The sequence below is a fragment of the Alligator sinensis genome, unplaced genomic scaffold, assembly GCF_000455745.1.
Source record: "Alligator sinensis unplaced genomic scaffold, ASM45574v1 scaffold1390_1, whole genome shotgun sequence".
Lineage (NCBI taxonomy): Eukaryota > Metazoa > Chordata > Crocodylia > Alligatoridae > Alligator > Alligator sinensis.
This window is the reverse complement of record NW_005843439.1, coordinates 35,552-48,778: the sequence shown is the minus strand read 5'-3', so window position 1 is coordinate 48,778 and position 13,227 is coordinate 35,552. Positions and strand designations below refer to the sequence as shown.

Here is a 13,227-nt window from a genome sequence, read left to right as displayed (position 1 = left end):
CTGCGGGAGGAAATAAAACACCTGACAGCATCAGGGCGTATTACCTGAACGGCTACTTAAACATAAACTGTTGCTGGCAGAGTTGCGGGGGAGCTCCGATCTCCCTGTGCCTTTGCTGCCAATTCCAGCAAAAGACAGGCTCTTTGCTTCTTTAACCTGCAAAAAAAAAAAAGAACAAAGGAGTCTGTAAAACGCCGTGTATTTGCCCAGTCCTTCCTCTGTCCCCTGTGCTCTACGCTATTTCAATTCCCTGACAGTGTAAATCCTCACACTTACCTCCCTCCCCCTCTCCCTCCATCCCCCTCTCCCTCCCCCCGCACAAGTCTGCTGCTATCTGATCTATGATGATATGTGATCTCTTGGATACAACCACACACACAAGTACCAGGCATTGCTACTCAGCTGAGCAAAATGTCTTTCTCCTAGCAGTGGTGCTCATCATCATAGATTTCAAATCCTTGACGATGTGGCCATGCTGTCCCTTCTTCCTTCTGCCACCTTCTCTCTTTGTCTGCCTGCTCTTCTTACCCTTGGGGCACTTCTGCCCTCCTGTGTGTAGCTGTATGGACTACCACACTATCGACTGCAGAGATCAAGGACTCCCCAGGGTCCCTAGCCCGTTTCCCCTGGATGTACGGAAACTTCTCATAGCGGATAACAACATTCAGGATATACCATCTGATTTCTTTATCTTTTATGGAGATCTGATCTACTTGGACTTCAGCAATAATTCCATCACCTCCATAGAAGAGGGGACTTTCAGCAGCTCCACAAAGCTGGTTTTTTTAGACTTAAGCTACAATAATTTAACGCAGCTCGATGCCGGGATATTCAGGTCGGCAGAAAAGCTGATCAAATTAAGCCTCGGGAACAATAATCTGGTGGATGTTGATGAGGCTGCTTTTGAGAACCTGGAGCAGCTCCAAGTGCTAGAGCTGAATGACAATAACTTGCAGACCCTCAGCGTGGCTGCCCTGGAAGGTCTTCCATCTCTTCGGATTATACGCCTGGAGGGCAACCCTTGGATCTGCGACTGTGACTTTGCCAACCTCTTCAGCTGGATACAGGAGAATGCATCCAAGCTTCAGAAAGGTAAGGCTAAAAGGGGTGTGTGTGTGTGTGTGCGCGCACATACTGTTCCTGCGGGTCAGATTATCTGTCTGGGTGTGTTGCCTGCAGTGACCCAAATGGTGGGTTTTGGTCCATCCACAATTACATGTTTGACACCAGTAAGTCTAGTAAAACAAAGCTGGTTTCTTATAGCAACAACATTCCTACCTGGCCCCCCCCAAAAATGTAGGACCTAATAATGTGTGAGTTTGGCTCGGGCACTAATCAGGGAGAGAAGGAGCCTTTTCACATGGGGTGAGCCAATGCTGATTCTCTTCCAGACCTTGGCTTCTTTCAGGTGAATAAATAGATTTCCCCTAATAAGTCCCTTTAAGGGATGAACATTTCATGCCAGCACACTGAGAGAAACGGATTTGACTCTGCCTTGCTCATCTATAAAACAGCACAGGAAGCTTCAGTCCGTGCTCCCTATTTTAAACCACTGTGGTTGATCCTTTCCTTGGGGTTATTTGCTTTTGGTAGGCAGCAGACAGATCTCTGACATCAGGTTAGCTGCTGATGTTGCTCATGAAAATAACATCGTTTATAGTCTGAGAAGCCAATTTAGACATTGGCTCAAGCTACAAAATTTGGATCCTCAGGCAGTTTGGTTCTGGAACACCCCAAAGTGCAGGGGACACGGTCTGGGGAGTTGGACTGGCATGCACTGAAATAGTATTAAGACTGTCGCGTGCAGGCTTCGAGACGCCCTCCTCAACTCTCCTCTTAATCTGACAAGCTTTAGCTGGAGATCACAGCACAGTTCATGGCTCCCTACAAGCACCAGGTCATAAACTTTTGCCACTGAGCCACCCAGCTGGCAGTGAAAGGCAAACTGCCGGGAGCATGGGAGGTCACAGAGCAGCTCTCGGTGCGTGAAGTAACACCTTTGTGAGATCGGAGCTGCAGGGTCTGTGTCTGAGTAGGACTGTGTTTGATTAGGGAAGGGGCTGGGATGATAAAAGACTGGGGCTTGAGGACTGGAGGAAGAGGACAGTGGTGGGGCCCCATTGCCGAAACAGCTCCACTGTGTTCCCTGGATTGGCAGAGGCAGAAGAAGGAAAAGACGATGTGAGCTAAGAAACCAATTTCAGTAGCTTCATTTTTTTTAATTCTCATCATCACCAGTGAGGCTGTAATAGCTTATGTCCCTGCCCTTGGGTGTCTGACCTTGGGTGGCTTTTTCTGTGCATTATGTACTCTCTGCTGAAACAAAAGGATGTTGTTTTGGGGAACAACTGATTTTCAAAAAAAAAAAGGTGTGTGTGTGTGTTGGGCGGGGGGAGGTTATATAACCACTCAATAGGCCCCACTTTGCCCCAACCCTTTCACCATGTTTAAGTCACACCTTAATCCTTCTTCCTGTATCATGCCCAGTTTTGGTTTGTTTCTTAGTTGAAAACGTGCAGACCTGTGACCTCTTATGCTGTCTCCAAGTCAAACTCAGGCCCGTCTTCCCCCTACATGCAAGCCCAGACTCCATCTATTGTCCCTCTCCCCCAGCCCAGGTTCCCAGCTGAACCTTCATCCCAAGATCTTGTCCGAGCTGCATTTAAACTTCGCTCCCTAAACCTTTCCCTGTTAGAAAGTGTTGGTTTCTCCCACCTCTTTTTCTGACCCAGGACTTCCCCAGTCATTCTGACCTACCTTGCCCTCATATCCAAACCAATTCTGGTCAGGCCTTGTGCCCTCAACCCCAGCTTGTGTCCTGTCCCATCCTCTTTCAGCAGAGTTGCCTCCTTTCTCCTCTCACCTGGCATTGTTCTTATGCCTATTTTCTAAGCTCATTTCAACTCCAAGCTTGTTTGGCCTGGAAATCCCAAGGGATCCAGATTTCTCATAGCATTTCCAGTGCTTCCTGATATCATCCCAGCAAGGTATGCCCTCGGACAATATCTAATTGGGACCACTTTAATGCCCAGGTGAATCAAGGAAACAGAAATGCTGACCAAGTAACTAAAAGTATTCACTAGTTTCTTCCAAGCCTCAAAAGATTCACTTTGATTTATCTTTGGGCAGAAGTTCAAACTGGTTCTTTTTGCAGTTGTTTCCCCGCATCCCTATACCTCAATCCTGCAAACAGAGGGTTAATAGCTTTACTCATGACAGCATATAAGCAGAAGGGCTTGCAGGATCAGGACTCAAATACCCTTAGAAGTACAGGCTGGGTGCATCTACACATGCACTTTAATGCACATTAGCCTATTTCAATGCACATTAAGTGTCACTTAAAACATGCTCTTAGTTAATGCTCATTAAGACAAGCTAATGCGCAATTTCCTAGTACCTCACCGTGAAGATACTGGATTTAATGCACATTAACTAAAGCACATTAATGCACATGTAGATGCACTTGCTGTCTCTTCAGTTAAAGTATAAAGACCTTATTTAAGGATGTGCAAGCAAAAACCGAGCTGCAAAGTGGGAGCATTGCTTTGTGAATCTTGAGTGAGACTGAACATGATTCTCCAGTGCTTTTCAACTTCTGCCATCACTTCCTTATGGGAGAAGCAAGGATTTTTTACTATCATGGCAGCAACATCACTCTATCACTTTCTTAGGCAATGTAGGTATAAAAATAGCATGTTGCTATTCTGATTTAGCAGCATTTTCCACCTGCTTTTCACAGTGTAATTAACAATGCTAAGTGCTAGGCATTTGACATCAGATGCTTTATCACTTTATGTGTCTGGTCGTCAAAGCCACATTCTGATTAACTTCTCTGATAGCATTACAGCCGGAAATGACTCTGCAGGGTAGCAGGAAAAACTGCACTCCACCTGGATATTTAGTATTCAGACTAATTGACTTTGTGATATGCTTCTGGATGTCTGGAGACACATTAAAGTGTTTTTGCTTTGAGCATGTCAAGAGAAGTAGGGCAGCCAGCATGATGCCTGGAGACAGTGTAAAAGTGGAAGAGGCAGGGTGAACTTCCAGAGTTCAAAATAAAAGAATGAATTCTGCAGCACACATTCCCTTTCTGGTTCTGTAGCAACTCCACTGTTTGCACTTGCTGGTGTGTATTAATGGGGAAAGCTAGGATGATTGGTGATTACATCTACTTAAGGGTCAATGAGAACAGGCTGTGATTTAGCAATGCAGGCTGACAAGGGATAGTTCTATAAAGTCTCAAGCTTGAAACCACCAGATACCTTACATTCAACGTTCAGGTGTGGGGGGAAAGGGAATACATTGAAATACAGGTGAACTGAATTATCAGAGACCTACAACATTTTATGCAACAGCGTTGGCCACAAAGCATTGCAAAGGTGGTATAAAGCTTTGGCTAATGTAGTGGCCATCTCTGCTAGGCTCAAAACCAGCTTGAGGTGTGATATGGTGGACTGGGAGAGGAGAAGGCCTGCCAGGATAGGAAGAGGATACACTCCTGATATTCGGTAGCTAGTGTAACACCCATAGGACTAACTTGCACTAGTGAGAGATTCTAGACCTAGGACTGCAGCTTTCAGATATGACTGTGGAGTATGGTGACCATTTTAAAGGTTAGAGCTGGCAGAGAAAAAGGAAGGAGAGGCTGGGAAGGAGAAACATCAGGATGGCTTCAGACTGTAAATTTCTTTTGATCATGTGCTTAAAGAGCATTTTGCAGAGTCTCATTTTAATGGGCTCTGCCTCTTCTGTCAAATAAAGTGACTCCAACTGGAACCATTTATTTAGCCCACCGGCTACTCTATCTCTGAACTTTGGTGCTTCAGTAAGGGGGATCCTGATCCAGCTGCCTTGGATTTTAATTATATAAACCAGATGCCTGATGGATAGGGTTTAACAAAAACGAAACACACAGATTGTAGTCACCATACACGTAGTTTTAAACCCTAGAACAATTCATCCCCCAAACCCTCTACTTGTGCAATCCAGATGTCTGGATAAATTGGTGGCCCATGTCTTAACAATAATCCAACCCACGGCATTTTGCAAAACCCATGTCCATTTTCCCTGAATTCTTATTTAAGGTAGAAAGTCTGTGAACTTGCAGTCAGTGCTGACCTGTCTCCAACTGTTTGGTTGGGAAGCTTTTCCCCAGCTGTGCTGCTTTTTGCACATCCAGTTCTGTTTCTTCATATAACCAGCTGGGATTTGAGTCATTTTACAGCTCCCAGCATTTATTCATCCAACCCATATTTTAAATAAAGCATCCCTTGGTAATAAGTGTTGCTTCTCACATGCTACATTGCAAACAGACTTGTAACAGAAGCTGCATATAAAGGTTTGTGCTTCAAGCCGAAGGCTGTTGATTCCTCTTCCAGCATTGTGAAAAGGTTAAAAAAAATCTTGAATTTCCATCATGCTTCAAAACCAAATGTACGTTTTGCCATTGGAATTTCTCCAGTCAATGAATCAAATTGTCAAAGGAACTATATTCTTGTTTAAAAATAAATGAATGGTGTTGTATAGCAAGTTTTTCTTCCTGAAAGAATCTGAAAAGTGCTGTCCAAACCACAGACGAAATTCACCCTGGTTTTTAAGCTTTCTTCAAGTTAACTGCATGCAGGTAAAATGCATTTTACGGGACTGCAGAACCACTGAGATATCTGCTGCACATTGCAAGGGGCCAGATACTAAAGATATTAAGGAATTTTATTTTGCAATGTGCTTCTGTACAGAAAAGATAGTCTTTTACATAACAGTTCTGCTGAACATCCCTCTCCATGTGTATGTACACACACACACACACACGGGCACCCATGCTCTGAAATAAATAGTATCCTATCTTTGAAGGATGAGAGACCGGGAATTTGAAGGTTAAACTGATTTATCAAAAGTGAGAGGAAGAGCATATACTTGAAGTTTTCCAAGGAACTTGGGAGATGCAATGTAAGAAATGTGCTGTTTGGAAGTGTGAGTTAATGCTGAATAAATGCAAGCATGTTTGGAGACTTGATTTGCAAAACTTTGGGATCTGTATTCCAACCATCCAAGTCTGCTAGGGGTGTAGAAGAGATCTTAAGAATACAAGGGGAAATTACAGATGCACCGAAGCCAAAGGAAGTGTGGCCATTGCATTCAGTGGCACCAGGATTTCATCCAAAGCTTATTTCCTGATATTTCTAGTATTTGCTGCTTCAGGCAGGGCTACTAATGCCATAAAAAATACAACCCAGCTGCTCCTGCTATCTGAAACAGCCTTCCTGTTTTCCCAGACCTCATCTGCTGTCTGTCTCCTGTCCCATCTCAGCTGAAAATGCACATATTGCCTCTTGCCTACACTTCCTAATGTTGTTCTCCCACTGCTATTATTTCAAATTCCAGGCTTATCCTACAACTTGCTGTTTTCAAAGGCACCTGCTTATGGATTGCAGTTTGGGGTCTTGCAATTTTAGTCCTTAAATCTGAACAGCTTTCTGGGGATAAAACTTGGGGGAAGGGCACTCATTCACAGTAGTAAGTTGTATAGTGGTACAATGTAAGTTGTACAGTTGTATAAGGAAAATCTACTCTAGTACACTCCTGACTTCCCCCTATCTTAAATATAGACAGTGCATGGAGAAAAATGCCAGTACTGGGCAGAATTCAAGTAGCCTGTGGTGGCATATTAATTTAAGTGCTTTGTAGAGGTCTCTGTTTCTGTTTTATACCTTCCATGGACATGCTTTAGGTAGCTGTGAGCATGACCTTGTTTGCTAATGGCTAATGCATTTTTAACATTGCTTTTAATTAGAGTTTAAGTAGTTCTTGAAGTGTGACTATGGTGTCTCCTTTCCATCATCTTGCCCTGCTTTCACACTCTCTCTCATTTTGTGTCTTAGGAAAAGCTTGCCCAGTGAGGGTCAGAAAGCCACTATGATGTAACAGTATTGCAAAAAGCAGCCATTCTACCATTTAAAAGTAGTGACAACAACATGGTCATTATCATCCTGTCGTTAGGTAATACATGTTCCAATGAAGGGCCTTCCCAAATTTAGAGGAACAAAAAGTTTCAATGTTTTATTTATTGAAACGTTCCAGCTATGGAGCTATACGATGCTTGCATCACTTTAACAGAAACCAGTGCCTGAGAGGGGCTACTAGCAAAACAATATGGGTTGATCGTATTTTTAAGAGGCCCACGATGTCTGTCAGTCACAGAGTTCCTGACAGATTGTAGTGTGATGGTTACATATGTAGGAAATCAATAGGATTAGCATTTACATGGTTGAGGGAGAGGACTGTCTCCTGAGTTGAGGTAATAGGAGAATCTGAGCTCTCTGGTTCCCTCTGAAAATTGTTGAAAGGAATGCCATTGATGGCAGGAGATCCCATGTGAAAACACAAAAGCTACAGCTGGAGCCATGTCCGCGTCTCCTTCGCCAGGCACTTGTTGAGTCAGCTGTTGCTCTTTTGCATGTGCAGGAATGGCACTTGACCTTAATAAACTCTAAAGTATTAGGTTCACATTGCTGCAGATATATAGCCGGCTGAGCTGTCATCAGGACTTCCATGATTAGACGGATAGATAAAAATCATCTGCAGAAAAAGTTTTGAAAGGAAAGTGGCAATGAGAAAGGGAGAAGAAAAAAATGAGTAGGTAGGATGACATTGTAGGCAGCTTTGTGGAGGGAGGCCTCTGAATGGGGTGCAGGAAGCTAAAGTCCGATTCCAGGGATGGAACAATGTCACTGGAGCAAGAGAGACAGCAGCTTGATACTGATGGCTTGGTAAACTGGAGTGAAGGTTATGTACAGACAGTCAAAAAGCCCGAGGCTGAATCAATTCAGTCTTTGCAGGTTAGTTTGGGCTGTGTAGATTGAACCGCTGGCGGCACGTAGGGCACGTGCACCCGCTGAGATCGGCTGTGCAGCCCTTGGAAGCACCAGCTGTGATACTGGCAGTGCCAGCAGAAGTGCACTTCCAGTTTTGCCGCTGGTCTGGTCGGTGATTGGCCGCTGGGGGACCCCCCTGGTCTCAGGAGGCACCAGTCAGCCATGGATTGAACCAATAAGCAAGTGAACAGACATTCACTATTGATTTTGGAAATGCTGCCCATGCCTGCAGTGACCCAGGCCAGAAGCTAGTGTATGCCTCTCTGCTTAGCTGGGGCAGGCAGGTTGGGCCAAGGCTATCTTGTTCACCCTGTGGTGGGGGAGGAGGGGGGTTTGCAGGGGAGGTGCAAAGCATCCTGGTATGCTGAAAGACTGTGAGTTAACTTGAATCTATAGGGGGTCTGGGACAGAAGTTCAATAAACTGATTTAACCTAAATCAGTTAAGTCTGATACTACTTAAGCCTGAAACCATCCAGGTTTATCTTAAACAAGTTTTGGACATTTTGAAAGTGGTTTATGTGCATTGAACTTCTGTTGTGTTACAGATTTGAGCAGTTTTCCGATCACTTACACCGGTTTAGGTGTAATTTCTGTCCTTAGCCCAAAGGATCATGAGACAACCGCATTGAGGTGCTTAGCCTAAAGCAGCAAGCTTTAATTTATTTTCCTTGTAAATTCTTGCAGCCAAGGGCCAAATTGGCCATGCTGACATCAGTGGCCCTAATGAACTCGTTGAAAACAGTAAGCGTTCATTTCAAAGCGTGTCATAAAGAAAGGCACACGTTTCATTTAACCTTCTACTTATGTAGAAGGTCAGTGAAACTGTCAGCCTTCATGTGCAGTCCTCCCTTCTTCATATTAAGCACCGATCCATGTTTCCGTGGTACACACAGAGCAGCCTTAACAGTGGATGTCAGAATTAAACCAGACTCACCCTGGAAGAGTCCTGAGACATTGCCCCAGCACAGCTCTTCATCCGGCATCGCTGAATGTGCAGACATATTGCTAGCGCAGAACATAACAGGAGCCAGGAAACGAATTAAAAGCTCCAGTACATCTTGCTCATTCAGAAGCTTTTAGGCTGTTGCAGAAGCCGTTACTTCAAAAAGAAGCGAGTCTTTTGCATGCCCCCTGCACCAGTTTGTAAAAACAGTGAATCCTGATTGTCTTGCTGTAAAACAATCTGATGGCCGCTGGTTTTCACTAGTTTCTTCCTTTTTTCCTGAGGCTGTCAGGATAACTTTGGTAATTTCTACTTCACAAATCCACTTAGGCCAACATTTTCAAAAACAAGCCCCTATTTAAATAGTGAAGCACTTTCAGCCCTAATCTGAGGCAAACTGAAGTCAAGGAGAATTATGGGTTCTTGCATCTTTTTTTTTTTAAGAAAGAAAGAATTAAGTTGGTTTTTTTAGGTGCTCAGATTTTGATTCTTTCTTTTTTTTGCCTTTTATTTTTTCTTATTTTTTGGTAGCTGTAGGCAGGTTTCCCATGGAATTCCATCTCTCCAAAGCTGATGTCTCTCTCACTGCTTTATTAATACAGCTAAGACAATTGCGACTGTATTTAAGTAGAAGACAGGGAAATATAAGTGGAGGCAGAATACTATCTAAGGGATAACATGATCCACTTAAACTTTGCAAGGCTTTATAAACTTCATTTTGTAACTTCAGAGAACAGCTAAAATGTCACCCTGGGGGCAGATGTTCATTTTATTTTTCCAGAAAAATTGGAGAAGAATATTCAAATGCTCCTAATACCTTCTACAAGTTAGCAAACCCAGGGGTAGTGAAAACAGAACTCAGTGCAATATTTGCAGTGATTTTAGCTTCCTTTTTACAACTGCGTTCAGTATTCAAAGGACAGTTTGTATCTGCTGTACAGTACTGCTGCTATATGCCTGGTGTTAACTGGCAGCCAGTAAAAGTGATGGTAAATATTTGTATATGAGCATCCTTTGGAGGACCACTTGAGATTAACTGTGCTGTACAGAAAAAAATACTTGGAAGGAATAGAATTCTCTCTGCCAGTGATTCTCATCCAGGGTGGCTTTTAAAGGGGTGGGACGCCATGCAATGTTAGCAGTGCAAACACCCACGTAGGCTTCACAAGATTACGCCCATAAATTTCAAATAGGAATCCACAGTGGGAAGACCACTCTGGCCTGTTACGGTCTTTCTAAGTTTTTCGCAATGCAAGATTTGTTCGACTATTTTGCTATAGTCATTAATGAGTGCAAGCTGAGATCTAGAACTTCCCAAGGGGTGCTAGGTTTACCAAGGCTGGCAACCACTGCTCTATGCAACTGAACAGGATAGTTCAAAACAAATGAAGAAAATAAAAAGTCAAACTACAGAATGCCTAATTTGTCTAGTATACTTTATAGGATGGTTTTCTTAAGGCTCTGGCATTTTCAGAAGAGGCTCCACTCAAGCGCTAGGTTTCTCCAACTTGTCTTGTTAGTTGGGAAGTGTGCCTAAGAGTCAAGGTATGTTTTCTTGAAGCAAAATCTACTAGTCCAAGTAGTAAAATTTCTAAAATCTTAAATAGCGCCTGTGATTGCTGACCAGATACTTGTCGGTTGTGCCTGTCTGTGTGGATGCTGTTCCTGTGATGGAGCCGAATGTAACTGGGATCTGTTCAGCGCTGTTTCTTAGCGTGGGATGACTGCCGCAGGTGCAAAGAATACACTTTTCTGGTGCGCATCCCTAGACCAATGCTACCAACTCAGTACAGCTTGTCTTCTGACAGGGATTACAGTGCACTGGGGAATGAACCAGCAACGCTCGTCTTACTAGAGAAGGTCCTGTTTTCCCCACCACCAGCCTTCCCCCTACACCTTGTCACAGAAGAGCTGAGTCTTCATGACCCATATGTAAAGCTGGCGCTTTGGGTTATATAACCACACCAGTCAGGTTAGCTGTGGTATCTTGATCTTCTCAATTATCGAATGTGCTTTGTTATTTCAACGGCACCACGAATAATGAATGCATAGGAAATGGTGCAGTCTAGGTGTCTAGGGGTGTGTTGTACTGCAGCCATCACCACTGGGGGGGGGGGGGGGGGGGGGGGTGATGAGCGGGCTTGCAGATTCAGTGGGATCTCTAGACCCTGTCAGAGAGCATGGTCTTGGATGTGAGTAGCCGTATTTGCCATTGCAGTCTGGCTACCAACCAGTCTGGGGAGCCTAGAGGGGTCCTAGTATAGATTTGTCCTGGTGCCTGGGCAGGTTCAGGCCTGGACGAGTCAGGTTGCCATCTTCTCCATTCAGGGGTTGTCTGGGGTTGGAGCAGCATTTCGCACAAGGTAGGGAAATCCTTAGGACTTCTCTCATTTCCATCTTGGCCCATTGCAACAAGAGTTCATAATCCCAGGGGTTTATGCCCCCTTCCTCCTCAGGCTTTCCCCCATAGGCTTGTATCTGGAGGATGGAGGGGCCCCCATGGAGGCAGCGCAGAGCTGATGGCACTGGCCCTGTACTGGGAGGCTTCTCTGCTGGGGAATGCGCTGTGGGGATGAGGAGAGCCATGTGGCTGCTTCCTATTATTTAAGCTGATATGAAGCAGCTGCAGCACAGGATTAACTCTGTCCCTTGTACCAGAGGCGTGATGACACGACTGGGCACCGAGAGCAGCTGCCACATATGGAAGCAGCAATGACTTCTTTCCCCACCGCAAGGTGGCATGGGATTGCTTCCCAAGCATCCGTCCTAGTTATGCTACTGCCTTGTACTCTTTTCTGTGATGTAATATAGATTAGTCAGGGAAGCACAAAGCTTATTTGAGTGACCAAGATGTGTTCACAGGCTGGGAGCTCAACTTATAAGAGATAACTTATCCTTAAGATAACTTATCCTTCTGTCTTCTGACCTTAGTGGGTTGGACAAGGAGAGAGCTGCTGGGAAGTCATGCTGTGCAGCGTCGTACCTGCCAGCAGAATAGTGATTGTAATTAATGCTGACCACTCGGCAGCAAGATCCCCTGCCCTGCCTTCATCCACAGAGCCCCTTTTGCCCTGCATGACCTGCATGTAGTAGAGCAGGATACTGGGTAGATCTAGATGATACAAGACGGGGCCTTCTCCAAGAACAGTGTTGTGGCGATGAAACAGCATTGTGTGCGATGCCAATCTAAAATGGGAATTTAGGGAGATGTATGAAGAAAATCAGTTCCTTTACATTTTCATGTAAGGCTTATTACCTCTCGGCAATCGCTGCTGAGGCAATTGTGTTAGCTTTGGTGGGAGGAGCCCCATGTGTCATTAGAGACATGGCTATTATTTTTGCTCCAGCTACAAACAAAAGGCCCCTTGAAGGAAACTCCCACTGACGTTCAGAGGCTTTGCAACAGCCCGCAACATCCACAATCCAAGTTAACTCACTAATGTGAACGGGACCATAAATAGCCTCTCACCCACTGGCTCCTATTGCCACTGAGCATGGCAGTCAAGTCCGGTTACTGCCAGCACAATTTTAGCACCCTATGGAGTCTTTTTCCTTCCTGTCGCACACAGAAGGTGCGTATGCAGAGTGGGTGGAAGCTAGCTAGGTCTCTGTGCCAGCTTCTCTTTGATCCGAGGTCCTGCTTTACCCATTGCCACCTATTCGTTCCCATGATTAAGAGCCCTGCAAAAACTTGCACACTGTCATGTCAGAAAATAAAGCAAATAGAAAATTCCAATGTACTCTGGCTCGCCTGAGAGCGTGACCTAGATTTCCAGCCCCGGGGTGGGAATCTGCAGAGGAGCCTTGTTTGCTTGCGTTGTAATTGGGCTCCACCTCACTATGGTGTCCTCTAATTCTCGCAGCAGGACCTACTCTCTGCAGCTTGCTGCAAAGCAGACTCTCCTCTATTTGCAGCGTTTGCTTCCCGAAGTGACATGAAAACTGCGAATGTCACTTGGGGAACAGACCAGAGCTGCACCCCGCTTCCCACCAACATCAGTAACACCCCATAGGTTTTTCGGGATTGGGCCCGAGTCCTTCTCCCTACTTCACATTTTGCCTTGCTTGCATGTTATGTGCACAGCACGAGTCTGAGCTATTCCCAGGGACAAAGGGCACATTTGCATCGCACTTGCGCTAAGCCAGGAGGGCAACCAAAAAGTATGCCCTGCCCCACATGCAGCAGGTCCTACAAGTGAAGCAACGGTGGCTCTGCCAAACATATGCCCAGCACTGCTCCCGCTTGCTCTCGGCTGTGCCCATTTGGTCACTCAGGTGACTACATTGTCTGATGCCCAGGATTTGGCACATGAAAAGCAGGGCTGAGGGGGCACGGATGCTTCTCTAGGGTGCACCCAGGCTCAGCAGAGACACAGCATAGACTTGCTGGAAGACCTGCAGGACTGCTG

General features: G+C 45.1%; 1 protein-coding gene across 3 annotated transcripts in view; it reads left to right on the top strand.

The window, feature by feature from the left end:
* LRRC38 (leucine rich repeat containing 38) overlaps positions 1–13,227 on the top strand; it is a 111,066-nt gene that overhangs the window by 86,042 nt on the left and 11,797 nt on the right. The window contains exon 1 of one of the 3 annotated variants that reach the window (XM_025195229.1): positions 342–1,092. The exons of the other annotated variants lie outside the window; for them this stretch is intronic. Within the exon in view, the coding sequence (XP_025051014.1) occupies positions 342–1,092 (751 nt within the window). Of the gene's footprint in view, positions 1–341; positions 1,093–13,227 lie in introns of those variants that run through there. 3 annotated transcript variants of the gene reach the window in all.